General features: G+C 36.0%; 2 protein-coding genes across 4 annotated transcripts; one reads left to right on the top strand and one right to left on the bottom strand.

The window, feature by feature from the left end:
• The first annotated feature begins 1661 nt into the window (after positions 1-1661).
• On the top strand, positions 1662-4555 carry LOC111492285. Of its 2 annotated transcripts, XM_023141573.1 has the most exons (8): positions 1662-2118; positions 2595-2636; positions 2876-3004; positions 3488-3723; positions 3964-4000; positions 4124-4181; positions 4295-4382; positions 4419-4555. In XM_023141573.1, exons 1-7 carry the CDS (start codon positions 1978-1980, stop codon positions 4366-4368), a joined length of 717 nt encoding a protein of 238 aa, XP_022997341.1. In that variant the 5' UTR covers positions 1662-1977; the 3' UTR covers positions 4369-4382; positions 4419-4555. The 2 variants fall into 2 exon arrangements, with proteins under 2 accessions (XP_022997341.1, XP_022997340.1); XM_023141572.1 differs by having other exon boundaries at positions 4295-4555.
• A 1983-nt stretch (positions 4556-6538) lies between these two features.
• On the bottom strand, positions 6539-10497 carry LOC111491959 (squalene monooxygenase-like). 2 transcript variants are annotated; one of them, XM_023141063.1, is made up of 8 exons: positions 10066-10495; positions 9264-9375; positions 8991-9165; positions 8195-8363; positions 7812-8030; positions 7436-7711; positions 7069-7347; positions 6539-6952 (listed from the first exon to the last, which is right to left on the bottom strand). In XM_023141063.1, the coding sequence occupies exons 1-8, from the start codon at positions 10306-10308 to the stop codon at positions 6836-6838; spliced, it is 1590 nt and encodes a 529-aa protein (XP_022996831.1). In that variant the 5' UTR covers positions 10309-10495; the 3' UTR covers positions 6539-6835. The 2 variants fall into 2 exon arrangements, with proteins under 2 accessions (XP_022996831.1, XP_022996832.1); XM_023141064.1 differs by having other exon boundaries at positions 6817-7058; positions 7104-7347; positions 10066-10497.
• Positions 10498-14083: the final 3586 nt, after the last annotated feature.

Below are 14083 nucleotides of genomic sequence, written 5' to 3'. Positions count from 1 at the left end.
TTTTTTTTTTTTTTTTTTTTTTTTTTGTTTTATCAACTTACGTGGTTGGAATCCCTCCGTCCACGATATCAATACACTTTCATTTGTATGTATCATATTACTTACAAATTAATTCGAAATCAGCGTCACAACGTGGTTGATATAGTTAATTAATCTTTGGAATAATTGGTATTATTGATTGTCAATAGAGGGAGAGAAGAAGAGCATGACATCAGCAACAAACAAGACAAGTAGACAAGTAGACAATTATATATTACATATTATATATGTCATGTTTATATCAAGGTAGGGTTGGGCCATTAATCAATTAAGATAAAGAATCTGTTTGAGGTTAGACAGCAAAGTGTACATATAACCCACCATAGATTCATCAAAATGGAAACAAAGAAAAAATAAATAAAGGAATTTTTTTACGCCACGTAACCATTATATACATATATATATATTTTTTTTAATATAGTTAACCCAAAAAATAAAAGTGTATAGGACAAACAATGATGAAGAAATGGAAAAAAAATGTTCATAACATCCACTAGTGAAGGAGTTGTGGATGAATATAATAATAATAATAAATATATATTTTCATGCATAGATACATAAATAGGGAAACATTTTTCAAATGTTGGAGGTTGGTATTGAACAAAAATAGAAATTCTTATCCATAAGAGAACACTGGTCCAACACTCCAAGTAGTGAGGATAAATCGATATTCTCACTAACTATACACATTTTGACTAGTCGACTCATTCTATGTCTTCTTTTTATATCTATTTCAATTCCCTTCATTGAATGTGGTGTGTTAATGCATCTTATAACAAATCCTATCAAAATAGTCTTCCAAATAAACATCTGCTACTCTCTTTCCCAACCATATGTTACATATGTTGAATGCCACATGAATTAAAAATAAACGTTTTTTTGTTCTTAAATTTTTGTGCTAATAATAATTTGTAACGATTTAGTTTTTTTATTTTTTTATTTTGTATTTTTGAAAATTTAGATCCTATTGTAAAAAATATCATCAAAACTTACTTTTAATCGGAGATGAATAAATATGGGCTTGGGCTGGGATTCTAATCGACATTGTATGTCGTGGCATGAATGAAGTTATTAGGCCCATTTTTAAAATGGGCCTTATTTGAGTCACTACTCCTCTTAATGGGCTGCTAAGGCAGGACACTACGAAACCAGTTGGCTCATTTTTAAAATGGGCTATATTTGAGCCACTACTCCCCTTAATGGGCTGCTTAGGATAGACTACGAAACCATTTGGCCCGTTTATAAAATGGGCTACAATTGAGAACCTAGTCCACTTAATGAGCTGCTTAGGTTGGACTACAAAACCATTTAGCCCATTTTGAAGTAGTGGCTCAAATATAGCCCATTTTGAAAAATGGGCCAAATGGTTTCATAGTACAACCTAAGCAGCCCATTGAGGGGATTAGTGGCTCAAATATAGACCATTTTAAAAATGGTCCGAATGGTTTCGTCGTCCAACCTAAGCAGCCCATTAAGGGTTTTTGTCGTAAAATTAATTCATAATTTATAAATCAAATTTATTAATTTTATCGATAATAAATTTTAATAAAAATCATATTTTTCCAATTATTTTTAAATTTCTTTTGAGAGAAAAATTAAAAATGAAAAAGTATATATAACTGTGTTTTCCAGTTTCCAGAGTCCGAGTCGTCACAAAACTTCGTTGCGTTGAGCGTAGAATCTCGCGTCAAACAAAACTACGTAGCTTCTAATTCCTACCTTTCATCCCTGAATTCGATTTCATCTTCGTCTTCTCCTTTGGTTTCGATCAAACCCGTCCGAGCGCAGGGTTTGTTTCTCGAGGCGGTGTCGGTAAGGGAGAAGAGCGGAATTGAAAAGACGGGGGGAGAAACAAACCCTAAACCATGCTTCTAAGCTTTCGAATTCGGACAACATCTGCTACTACAATCAGCTGGACGTGACTTACATCGAAAGGAGATGACCGATGACAATGGAAAACCGGATAAGGGTGATCGATGGCAATCGTCAACACCACCGCATCAAGAGAAAGCGGAGGACTTGAAACTCTGGGCAATTCTACTTTTCGGTTTAATCGGTGCCTCTGCCACCACTCTCGCCGTGAGTCTAATCGCACTTTTCGTTATTTAGTCTATTTATTGCTGATTCAATTTTAATTCTCCTCGTTCAAGCTCATGGAATTTTAGGTGTTGAGTTACATTTTCATTAAATTTCTTAAAATGAGAGATCGGAATAGTGATGGGCAATATGAATTTCGATCTATAATGAAATGCTTTATTCAAATTTCATTGAATCAGTAGGCCAGCATCAGTATATGCTATTGAACTGATCCTGACTTTCATGAACTGATACGACATCCCTCATTAATAATGAATGATAAGAAATTACCTGAATCTGTGTATGCGAGTAAATTTGTCAATGGACTGATTACTTGAATGCACTAATACGTGGTGACATAAAAAAAATTCCTGGTATACTTGGATACGAGTTCCATCAAGTAGTTTCTCTCCCTGAAGTTGCTGCTTAATCGACTTGCTGCTAGATTACCCAATTTGACAGTGGTTGTTTTTGGGCAGATTGGTCATCTGCGGAGAACTGGTGATTGGGTATATACTCAGGTATATGCGTGACTGCATTTAATTATGCTGTTCAATTTTTGCAACTCGTTTGTGAAACAACTGCTGTGAGGGAGATATATATATATATATATATATATATATATATATATTGATAAGAGCATGGCACCTATAATCATATCACTTAGAAACAAAACTTGCACAAAAGAAAAGAAAGGAAAGAATTGAGCGATATAGTCTTGAAATCTGGTAGCTGATATTATTGTTTTATTGAACAAAAGTTGAGCAGGTCACAATCATCACGGGGTGGAGGAAGTGGTCGTTCTTTCCGGTCATCGTTTCAGGAGGAAGCATGGAAAAGGTATAATCGTAGGCTGCAAGAGGAATATGAAGAAGAAATGGAGAGGGTGGTAAGAATTCTTTATTTTTTTCCTTTCATTTTCTGTCCAGCAAGAACAGTGTCTTGTAATGTTATTCTATTATTTTAAACTTCTAAGACCTTGGAATTTATACTGCTTTCTTGGTTAATTTGAATTTGAAATTTCAAGAGAAGCTCTTGTTATGCTTTTTTGGCCGCAATCTCATTTGACCATTGTTGGCTAAGCTCTCGAAAGCAAATTGTTTAAGTTATTTAGTAATTAGTATTCAACATATAATTTGAACTTTGGACCTTGAACCTATCTCTAAACATTCCAAACCCAGGACACTCTTGGAGTTCAAAACTTCCAACGTCCGACTCACCGTGACTGATTTTATCTTCTTCGAAATTCAACTCCCCCTCTCCCCGTTCAAGCCATTTCTCGCCGTATTTTATTTCTTTCTAACTGGATTCTGATATCTCATCCCTTTTTCTTTTGGGCTGATTGGATCTCATTGTGCACTGTTTGATTTAGGAGCGCATAAGGCGCATGCAGAATGTATTCAACAGAGAGAGGAACAAATACAAGAGAGGCTACGAAAGCTGGGGAGAGAATGGTGGTGGTGCGTTTCATCAACATCACCAGCGAGATGATTGGTATTGGAAAGCCGAGACGTTCTACAGAGAACAAAGTAATAACTATAAGGAAACTCCAAGAGATAGAACAAGCTACTTGCTATCGCATCATTATACAGTTTTGGGTCTCAACAGGTGAATTTAGTGTGTGATAATATTGCTTACGATTAAATTTTTTCTTCCCCTCCAATTTTTGTTAGGATTAACCTACAAATCGGTTTCATTTCATCGGGCACTATTCCACTTTTCTATGTTGAGGGGTTAGTTATGAGGTTATCTTCCATTCTGCTGGACCATAGAAAAAGCTTTTATGGTCCAATAGATTTAGTTTCAATTACCTGTCTTAATGACATCGTGCCTTAATGTCTGCTTCAGGTGTCGAAAAACACCTTATACAGATGCTGAGATTAAGGTATATTCCTTAATTCATATAAGCTCCTATGTTACTGTTGTTCTAACCTTTTGTTATCAGTTTCTGTGAATTATTTTTGTTATTCAAGTCGTGGGTTGTGAATTTAACTATTCATGGTCACAGACAGCATTCCAATCCAAGGCGAAGCAATTTCATCCAGATCAGAACCAGGATAATAAAGGTAGAATCATGGAAGATGATCAAACATCACTGTATCATTTTCTTTCTTTTTGTTTAATTTTAGATATTCATCTTTATGTTCTACAATAGCCCCTTATGATCACTGTGTTGCAGAGGCTGCTGAGGCCAAGTTCAAAGAGGTGATGACATCTTATGAGGCCATAAAGTTAGAAAGAAAGAGCGGTTGAGCATAAGACTTGACCACACCTCTAGTCGACGGGTCAGAGTTTCGGCACACCATTTTAACAGTATGACATATTTGTGGTTTTTTGTTGAATTGTTAATCGTGTAAATTATTAAGAGGAATTGAGTTTCTTGTAGTATTATGGCAACATTAAAGTGGGTATTAATATGAAGGGTTAAAATATTGATGTTGGACTACGAAACAATTTGGCCCATTTTTAAAGTGGGCTTTATTTGAGCCACTACTCCCCTTAATGGGCTGCTTATGTTGGACTAGAAACCCATTCGGCCCGTTTTGAAAATGGGCTGTTATGTTGGACTACGAAACCATTCGGCCCATTTTAAATTGGGCTTTATTTAAGCCACTACTAGCCTTAATGGGTTGGACTACGAAGCCATTTGGGCCATTTAAAAAATGGACTGTTATGTTAGACTACGAAACCATTCGGCCCAATTTTAAATGGGCTATATTTGAGCCACTACTCTCCTTAATGGGCTACTTGGGTTGGACTACGAAGCCATTTGGGCCATTTTTAAAATGGGCTGTGATGTTGGACTACGAAACCATTCGGCCCATTATTAAAATGGGCTATATTTCAGCACACTCCTTACTGAGCTGTTTGAGTTGGACTACGAAGCCATTTGGGCCATTTTTTAAATGGGCTTTTATGTTGGACTACGAAACGATTTGGCCCTTTTTTAAAATGGGCTTTATTTGAGCCGCTGCTTCCTTAATGGACTGCTTGGGTTGGACTACATAACCATTTGGCCCATTTCTAAAATGGGCTTTATTTGAGCCACAGCTTCCCTTAATGGACTGCTTGGGTTGGACGACGAAACCATTCGGCCCTTTCTAAAATGGGCTTTATTTGAGCCACTGCTTCCCTTTATGGACTGCTTGGGTTGGACGACGAAACCATTCGGCCCTTTCTAAAATGGGCTTTATTTGAGCCACTGCTTCCCTTTATGGACTGCTTGGGTTGGACGACGAAACCATTCGGCCCTTTCTAAAATGGGCTTTATTTGAGCCACTGCTTCCCTTTATGGACTGCTTGGGTTGGACGACGAAACCATTCGGCCCTTTCTAAAATGGGCTTTATTTGAGCCACTGCTTCCCTTTATGGACTGATTGGGTTGGACTAGGAAACCATTTGGCCCATTTTTAAAATGTGCTATATTTGAGCCACTACTCTCTTTAATCGGTTGCTTGGGTTGGACTATGAAGCCATTTAGGCCATTTTTAAAATGGGCTGTTATGTTGGACTACAAAACCATTTGGCCCATTGTTAAATGGGCTTTATTTGAGCCACTACTCCCCTTAATGGGCTGCTTATGTAATTGGCCCTTTTTTAAAATGAGCTATATTTAACCCACTACTCCCCTTAATGGGCTGCTTCTGTTGGATAACAAAACCATTTGGGCTGTTTGTAATGGGCTTTTATTTGAGCCTCTACTCCCCTTAATGGGCTGCTTATGTTGGACTACGAAACCGTTTGGGCCATTTTTAATGGGCTGCTTATGTTGGACTACGAAACCGCTTGGCCCATTTTTAATGCGCTGCTTATGTTGGACTACGAAATCATTTTGCCCATTTTTAATGGGCTGCTTATGTTGGACTACGAAACCGTTTGGGCCATTTTTAATGGGCTGCTTATGTTGGACTACGAAACCAATTGGCCCATTTTTAATGGGCTTTATTTGAACCTATGCTTCTTTTAATGGGCTTCGTATTCGGACTACGAAACCAATTGGCCCAATTTTTTAATGGGCTTTATTTGAGCTACTGCTTCCCTTAATGGGCTGCTTATGTAGTTGGCCTATTTTTAAAATGGGCTATATAGTTTACCCATTACTCCCCTTAATGGGCTGCTTATGTTGGATAACGAAACCATTTGGGCGATTTTTAATGGGCTTTATTTGAGCCTCAACTCTCCTTAATGGGCTTCTAATGTTGGACTATGAATCCTGTTGGGCCTCTTTTTAATGGGCTTTTATTTGAGCATCTGCTCCTCTTAATGTGCTGCTTATTTGGACTTGGAAACCAATTGGCCCAATTCTTTAATGGGCTTTATTTTTGCCACTACTCCCCTTAATGGGTTGCTTATGTTGGATTACGAAACCATTTGGCCCATTTGTTTGGGATAATATAAATTAATTTTCGAATAATATAAATGACAAGGTAATGGTGAGTACTAAATTGATTGTTTTAGGTATTACTATGTTGAAAGTTCCGAAGTTGTTTGAAAATACATTAATGTTGGGGTTTCTAGAACGAGTTAAGAACATTTACATATTCCTGGCTCCTGTTCAAAAATAGACAGGTTTATTAATCCACAATTAAAATGAAAATCTAACAAACGTAAAAGTGATTTGTCTTCCCTGCAATGCCCGACAGCCTGAGGATGCCTCTTCTTCCTCCTCAGGTAGATACAAACAAATGCCCAGTTCGATCCTTTGTGTATCACCATCACTTCATGCTATGCTTTTATGAACTGGTGGGCTTCTGTAATAAGCAGGAACAGTAGCAGGGAAGAACATCTGTCTAACTCCTTCCGCCTTGATAATCGGAAATATGATTCCTGATGCGCTCTGCAACAAATCAATTCATTTCTCATTACAACACTTCCGCTACGAAGTTCTTAAAGTTTTCAAAGGAAAATATGAATGGAAGGTGTTTTGTTCTGTTTCATCTGTTCATAACTCACATAGACCAATCTTGCTCCAATCCAGATGCCTTTTGGAGAAGGAAATGGAAGCAGTAAGCGACCAACTCCGTATATTGCCACTGCAAAGAAATGGAGAACCAGACTTAATGGGCGAGGATTCAATCCCGAGAGCAAGGACACGGGTCCATTTGAGAATATTCCTCCAAGGCTCAAATAATCAAAGCAAGCTTGTCTCATTTCCTTCCTGGCTTGATCAGGCGATGCACAAAAGACCTTGTATAATGCCCCTGCCAATGTGTTGATTGTAGAAGCCACTGGCTGCAGTTTGAGACGAATAAATTAGCTTTACTAATGGCCTTCTGTGAAATTGCTTTTAGGAAAAAGCAAACATAAACTAAAACTATACCTTTCGCAGAGTGTAAAAGGATTCTAGATACTTGCAGAGAGTTGGTGCATCATTCAAGTCCTTCAGTGGCTTGAGAAGGTTCCTGAGCACAACAATATCAGACAAAGCAACTGTCATTCCTCCACCGGTGAGGGGGTGGCGCATGTTGAATGCATCACCCATTAGTAAGGCACCGGGCGTCGGTTGGGGAGCAGCAGGCATGCTTCTATTTGGCATTGTCCTTATATTACCCTTGTCAATAGCAGCTATAAAGGCATCATGGATTTGCGGAGGAACCTGCACGAGTAATGGTAATTCATTAGTTCGAAGCACTAAATTTAACACATGAATGTTAAGATGAAAGTTGGCATGAATGGGACTGTTGAAAAAATTGTACCTGAGGAGCTACTATGGTCTTCAAATACTTTTCCATTTCACCATTTGATATAGAAGGAATCTTCTGACCAGGAACATCAACCAGACAACGGATCTCGGTGCTACTGATGGGATAGAACAAAATAGGAGAAGGATCTCCGAGAACAACATGTCCATGATTTGCAAAAGGAAGTTGGCAATTCTCCAGAACCAATCCCACAAAACAAGATGGAACATCAACCTGCAAAAGATAGAGATAATAAAGGGCTCGGAATTTGAAGAACGTATTCGATAATTTCATGCAGTTAGCAAAATGAAATTAGAATAATTCTGCAGCCAATCAAATCCTAAAGAGAAAATCAATGTCTATTTTGAGGTACCACTGAATAATTGAAGCCTCCTTACCATAGGCTTGCAAAGAGAGCGGCGCAAATTTGAGAAGCACCCATCACAAACAATTGTCAGAGGTGCATACGCTGTTTTTTCTTCACCATTTTTAGACTTATACTGCACACCTTTGATCGTTCCCTTTTCTTCAAGCAACGAAGTAACTGTTCCTTGCTCCAATCTTACACTACAAGAAATGGAAACAGAGCAAATAAAAAGTCACATTCATGAGTCAAATCCAAGTAGTTATTCATTATCCAATCACAAGAAACACAGCCTTGAAGTATCGATCGTGAATCAATGGCGATTGTTGAACTCACTGTAACCAGATTGCATTCCTTACAAGAGTGTGGAAACTTCTCCCTAATAGACGCGTTTTAAAAATCTTGAGGGGAAGCTAAGAAAGCCAAAAGAACAATGTCTGCTGGCGGGGCATGGGCTGTTACAAATGGTATCAAAGCTAGACCGGGGCAGTGTGCCAGGCGAGGAAGCTAGGCTCCCAAGGGGAGTAGATTGTAAGATTCTACATCGGTTGGAGAGAGGAACGAAGCATTCCTTATAAGGGCGTGGAAACCTCTCCTTCGCAAACGCTTTTAAAAACTTTGAGAAAAAAGTTGAAAAGGAAGATGGAAAGAGGACAATACTGTTAACGATAGGTTAGGGCAGCTATAAACCAAACAAAGAAATTTGTCTTAAATCCATTTACTTATGTAGTAAGGAAATATAAAATAGTGCTTGAATCATTACTTTAAAAGATCGGACCATGGGACATTCGTAACATCTTCTGTTGAAAACAAAGACGAAATGAACATACTTGGGAAGGGAAGCAGCCTTCTCCCTCATTCTCTGTATGAAGCGTCCATTGTGGAAGCTTCTTCCAGATACATCAGACTGAAATTTTTCCAATGGGTAAGAAAGTTGAGTGTTCTTTCCATCCTTGAAAAGGGCATAGCCATACACCTTCTGTGCATCAATTTCCTCAACACAATCTGCAATACAAACATTTATTTTCCTTAATTACTGATGAATATTGTACTTCGAAAGAAAATAGAGTTGTAAAAGAAATTTCCCCAGGCCAATTACAAACCTTGCAGTCCTAACTCAATCAATTTGAGGTAGCCCCCAGGCTGCAATAATTCACCGACGATTCTATCAGGCTCTGTCAAGTCTCTTTCAATCACGTGAACTAGACGACCATCCTATCAAATTCGATATGATCAGCTTGGTTCCAAAGTGAAATATGAGGAACAACAAAAATAGAAAAATAAATAAATAAATAAATAAAACCAATAAGAAGAGGGATGTGGATATAAACAATCCAACCCCAATAATTAACTTATTTACCAAAAGGAAATTCATATAGTTATTCACCGAAGATCGAACAACAATTACATAGATGGGTTAAAATTTAAAATATACATTCGAACCTTCTGCTTAAGTCAGCAATAATCAAAACCATTTTACAACGAAATTGAAGCACTCCATTTATCCATATAAAAATCATCCGGTGGCGACATAAAACTTTCATCCAATAACAAGTTATAAGGGGGAAAACGACAGAAAAACGATCATCCAGTCATTTCATTGGTTACATGTACAAGCAATTGACATCCCGAAGTAATATCTTTCTTCTTTCCATTTTTCTTCCTCTCATCCATAATCCAAAACTCTGCGATGGATTCTTTCATTCTGAGGGTTTCTATGCATCAAATATAAACAGCACGCAAATACCCCAAGTTTTCATTAATAATAGGAGCCAGAAGGAGTAATTAGATGCGCGGTGGCGCGAACAGGACGGAGAAAAATGCAGAGAGAGAGAGAGAGAGAGAGAGCGAACAGGAGTACAGAACAGATTCAAAATTCAAAAGAAAGCAATAAAACCGATGTACCTTGCCGAGAGTGTGAGCAAGAGCGGAACCGGCAACACCTGCTCCGACGATGATAACGTCGGCGTCGCCGTCGACGGATCTGCATTCTCCGTTGGTAGTTGAAGAGCTTCTGACACCCTCGCTTCTCGGCGTGGAATCGGCTCCTCCTCGACGATTCCTCCTAGGAGAGACGAAGAAAGAGAGTGCAATTGCAAGGCCGAGGACGGCGGCCAAGATCCAGCCAAAGGCGCAGTAATCAACCATTGTTTCCTCGTTCCAGAGAATGCAAAATCCCAGCAACCACACGGAGATCACCGCAGCGGCGACGACGACGACGACGAAAGATTATTGGTCAGTCTAGAAGATTCGGTTAAGGGGAGTGAAAATTGAGGAAGAGGGGATGATTTTATAGAATGTGTGTGGTGAAAAGGAAGCCACATTATACATTGGTGCCGTCCCGTCTCCTTGAATGAACAGTCGCATAGGATATAATTAGTTACAGCTCAAATGTGGCGCCTAATACTAGCTTGCGATGCTTAACATCCGCATCTCTCCTAAATTACTCTCAGTTATCTCCCAACTCCCAACTAATTTACATTCTATGCTAATCCATTTCCAACTTCTTAATTCTTTTAAAAATTCTATAAAAAATCACAATATTATTTCTTTCATTTCATAAATATTTTTAAGCAAATTATTTGGATTATGCTTGAAATAATGATTTTTATATTTTCCTCCCACATCCTAATCATTTTTTTTTTTTAAAAAAAGGCAAAATTTAAATGTATTTTTTATAATTTGTTTGATAATCTTTTATGGATTAATTTGTAAGGGGATAATTAGAAGATTTCACCAAATTAATGTAACATAATTGGTGGTCCTCGGCCCTTGGATTTCATAAGAAAATAATTGAATATTACGCCAAAAGATGGGGGACCGTGATCAGCCACCAATGCCATAACTTTCATTTTGGAACAATATTATAATGTTGTACCATACGTATGTTACAAAATTTTGTTCTTAACAACATTATAATAATTATCTGAATTTGTAATGAAATTATATGAAATGTCTAATAATATTCCACGATTTATATATTTCTAAGTATAAATTTTGTATTTAAATTACTACAAGTGGCAATACATACAAATAATTTATTTGATGATATATATTAAATAATAATGTAATTTTTCAATTATATCTAATCGGATGTACTCAAAGGTGAATACGCTCTCTAATTAAAATCAGATTTGAAGTCAAGTAATGTTTGATGTGATGTAATAAATATATAATAATTTTTACATCTTTTCCAATCCAAGAAAGAAAGGAAAAAAAACGTGAATCATAAGTTTATTTTATAATATTCTAATATTCATTTTTAATTTTTATAAAAATAATGTACGTATTTAATCAATATTATCTTGAGAAATTAATATAATAATTTTATGCGTATGCACAACTTTTATGTCGAGCCATGTGAACATACCTAAATATTGATGTTTAATTTACATATTTTAATATTAAAACACCGAAATTTTAAAGACTTGGAAGTTAACAGGGCCTTATGCTACTAGCTTGTAAGTCTATTGAGAATTGTTTGAGTTTCATTGGCTAATCAAAATGAAGATTATTGATATATAAATGAAAAATAATATCTTCATTGGTATAAGATATTTTGGATAAATCAAAAGTAAATTAACGAGAGTTTATGCTCAAAGTAGACAATCATACCAATGTAGAGGTTTGATGTTTCTAACATGATATAGTAGTTATGTATTTATTTTTTTGAGCCTCGAAAGTATAGTTATAGCAACTAGTATTGAGAAAATATATACTTTTTATTTCCCTGTTCAAAGAAGAGTTGAACGGTCTCGTTACTTAGTTATAATAACAACATTTTAATTAAAAAAGAGTTTTAGTTGATGTACTTTAGCTTAATGCACTGACAAATGCACGTATTCAAAGTTGAATAAACACACTTGTAAGCTTCACTAACCAATGGTTTATTAAATACAATAACATACACTAATTCTTAAAAAAAGAACAAACAAGCGAGCATGGAATCCTTTATTATTATTATTATTATTTTAATTCTCATCACATAAGTGGAACGCAAATTCCATTTCCTCGTGCATCACGTGCGTTGAGATCCATTCCACGTGAAAAATGTTGAACGAGTTCCCATCGCAAGAGCTTCCCTCTGTTTCATACTTCTCTCGACCCAATTTCCCATTCTTATTTTGATAATCATTTTGTAATACAAACTTGAATATGTAACATTTGACGGATAATATATTGCTTTAATTATTTAATTTTGTATTTTATTAAAATATTTAGACACACAATTTTGTATTACTCGAATAATATTTTTTTGACATATAAAATTTCACATACATATTAAGAATATTCAATACGCTATGTGGCATGCTCTTAGTGTTGAAATATGTTAATAAACTAATAATTTTAGGATATGTTGACCTTTTGTTAATAAACTCTTCCATCGTTTTAAAATAATATAATTACAAAATTTTAATATATTAAAATTAAATCTTCAAAATCCAAAAACTCTTTAAATTACAAATTTTCAATTTTGTATTTGTTAGAGATATCTTATAATCAAATATATATTCGAGAGATAAAAAAGATTAAAAAAAAAAAAAAACTATGGTACTCCCGGTAACATAAATTAATGCCGACACATATGTTGCTTTGTTCTTTCAATAGGGAATTTGACACGTCTACTGTCTATAGGACCCCATAGCAGAGTGGTGGGGTGATTGGTGGGATTTTATTTATTTATTATGTGGTTGAGAAATAATATGAAATTATATTAGTTGTCATTAAAAAAAAAAAAAAAAAAAAAAAAAAAAAAAAAAAAAAAAAAAAAAAAAAAAAAAAAAAAAAAAAAAAAAAAAAAAAAAAAAAAAAAAAAAAAAAAAAAAAAAAACTATCCATAGATTTTGGTCAGAATCGAAACTCGTCCATTGCGTGAAGGGATGAATTTTGGATCTTCCCCTTATTTTCGACCATCAAAGTTAAAATGATGACAATAATTTAGAAAGAAAAATTATGATCGTGAGTCTCTTTACTAATATAAGAAATATCATTGATAAAATAAAATAAAATAAATTATGAGAATATGAGAATGAATATTTTGTGCGGAGAAATTATGCACCACGTAATGGCTAACTACTATGGTGTGGAGAAATTATTGATATTAATACTATATATTTATATATATTGCATATTATTGAAAATTTGTTCATTTTCAATTAATGTGCATTTGTCTTTGTCTGGAATCTTCCATGACCGAAATAAATGGACGTATATTAGAGAGACGATACAAAATCTACCACCACTAAAAATCTAAGCAAGTGTTGTCTATTCTTAAACTTTTAAATGAAAATGCTAATTTTGTAATACACAAAAATTGATAGAAAGTTTGCAAATGGAATGGTTTTATTATATGAATTCATAGTAGTCAAATATATGGATTGAAATTATTGTTCAAATTCATATCTTTATTATATACATGGATCTAACACTTATTAAGAGTTAATTTGATTGAATAATTGAAGGAGGTGAAGGCATCAAATATAGACTTTGGATGGTAGTAGCAATTTAACAGGCTTTATTGAAATTTAAGAAGCTAACTTGTGATGACTAAAGCCTAGTAGTGTTGTGATGACTAAAGCCTAGTAGTGTCGGCCCAGCAAACTAACAAACGACAGATGGACAATCTATGTTCCCACCTTAAGCCCAAATAGAACAGTCACTTGGGCTCGTGAATTGCCCAAGTTGGCACATGGGCCGGAGTGGTGTACCAAGATAGGATGTGTGAGTGATTTAAGAGTGGGAAAGAAGGTGCCGCAGATAGGAGGAGGAGGAGGAGGAGGAGGGGAGGAGAGGAGGAGGAGGAGGAGGAGGAGGAGGAGGGGAGGAGAGGAGGAGGAGGAGGAGGAGGAGGAGGAGGGATGGAGTAATGGGGAGGGCAGAGCAGAGGAGCGCAGGAGAGGGGCAGGCATGTGGACATATTTGA

Source organism: Cucurbita maxima, unplaced genomic scaffold, assembly GCF_002738345.1.
Source record: "Cucurbita maxima cultivar Rimu unplaced genomic scaffold, Cmax_1.0 Cma_Scf00017, whole genome shotgun sequence".
NCBI classification, from domain to species: Eukaryota; Viridiplantae; Streptophyta; class Magnoliopsida; order Cucurbitales; family Cucurbitaceae; genus Cucurbita; species Cucurbita maxima.
This window is presented reverse-complemented; position numbering and strand designations above follow the sequence as displayed.

What these genes read in the sequence shown, in the direction of transcription:
- LOC111492285 (XM_023141573.1), top strand. Translation starts at nt 1,978, where the DNA reads ATGACCGATGACAATGGAAAACCGGATAAGGGTGATCGATGGCAATCG. An exon ending in CCTCTGCCACCACTCTCGCC is followed by an intron (nt 2,119 to 2,594) that starts GTGAGTCTAATC and finishes GTTTTTGGGCAG; the next exon opens with ATTGGTCATCTGCGGAGAAC. An exon ending in TCAGAACCAGGATAATAAAG is followed by an intron (nt 4,182 to 4,294) that starts GTAGAATCATGG and finishes ACTGTGTTGCAG; the next exon opens with AGGCTGCTGAGGCCAAGTTC.
- LOC111491959 (XM_023141063.1), bottom strand. Translation starts at nt 10,308, where the DNA reads ATGGTTGATTACTGCGCCTTTGGCTGGATCTTGGCCGCCGTCCTCGGC. An exon ending in AAGGCTGCTTCCCTTCCCAA is followed by an intron (nt 8,364 to 8,990) that starts GTATGTTCATTT and finishes CATTTCTTGTAG; the next exon opens with TGTAAGATTGGAGCAAGGAA. An exon ending in GCTCTCTTTGCAAGCCTATG is followed by an intron (nt 8,031 to 8,194) that starts GTAAGGAGGCTT and finishes TATCTTTTGCAG; the next exon opens with GTTGATGTTCCATCTTGTTT.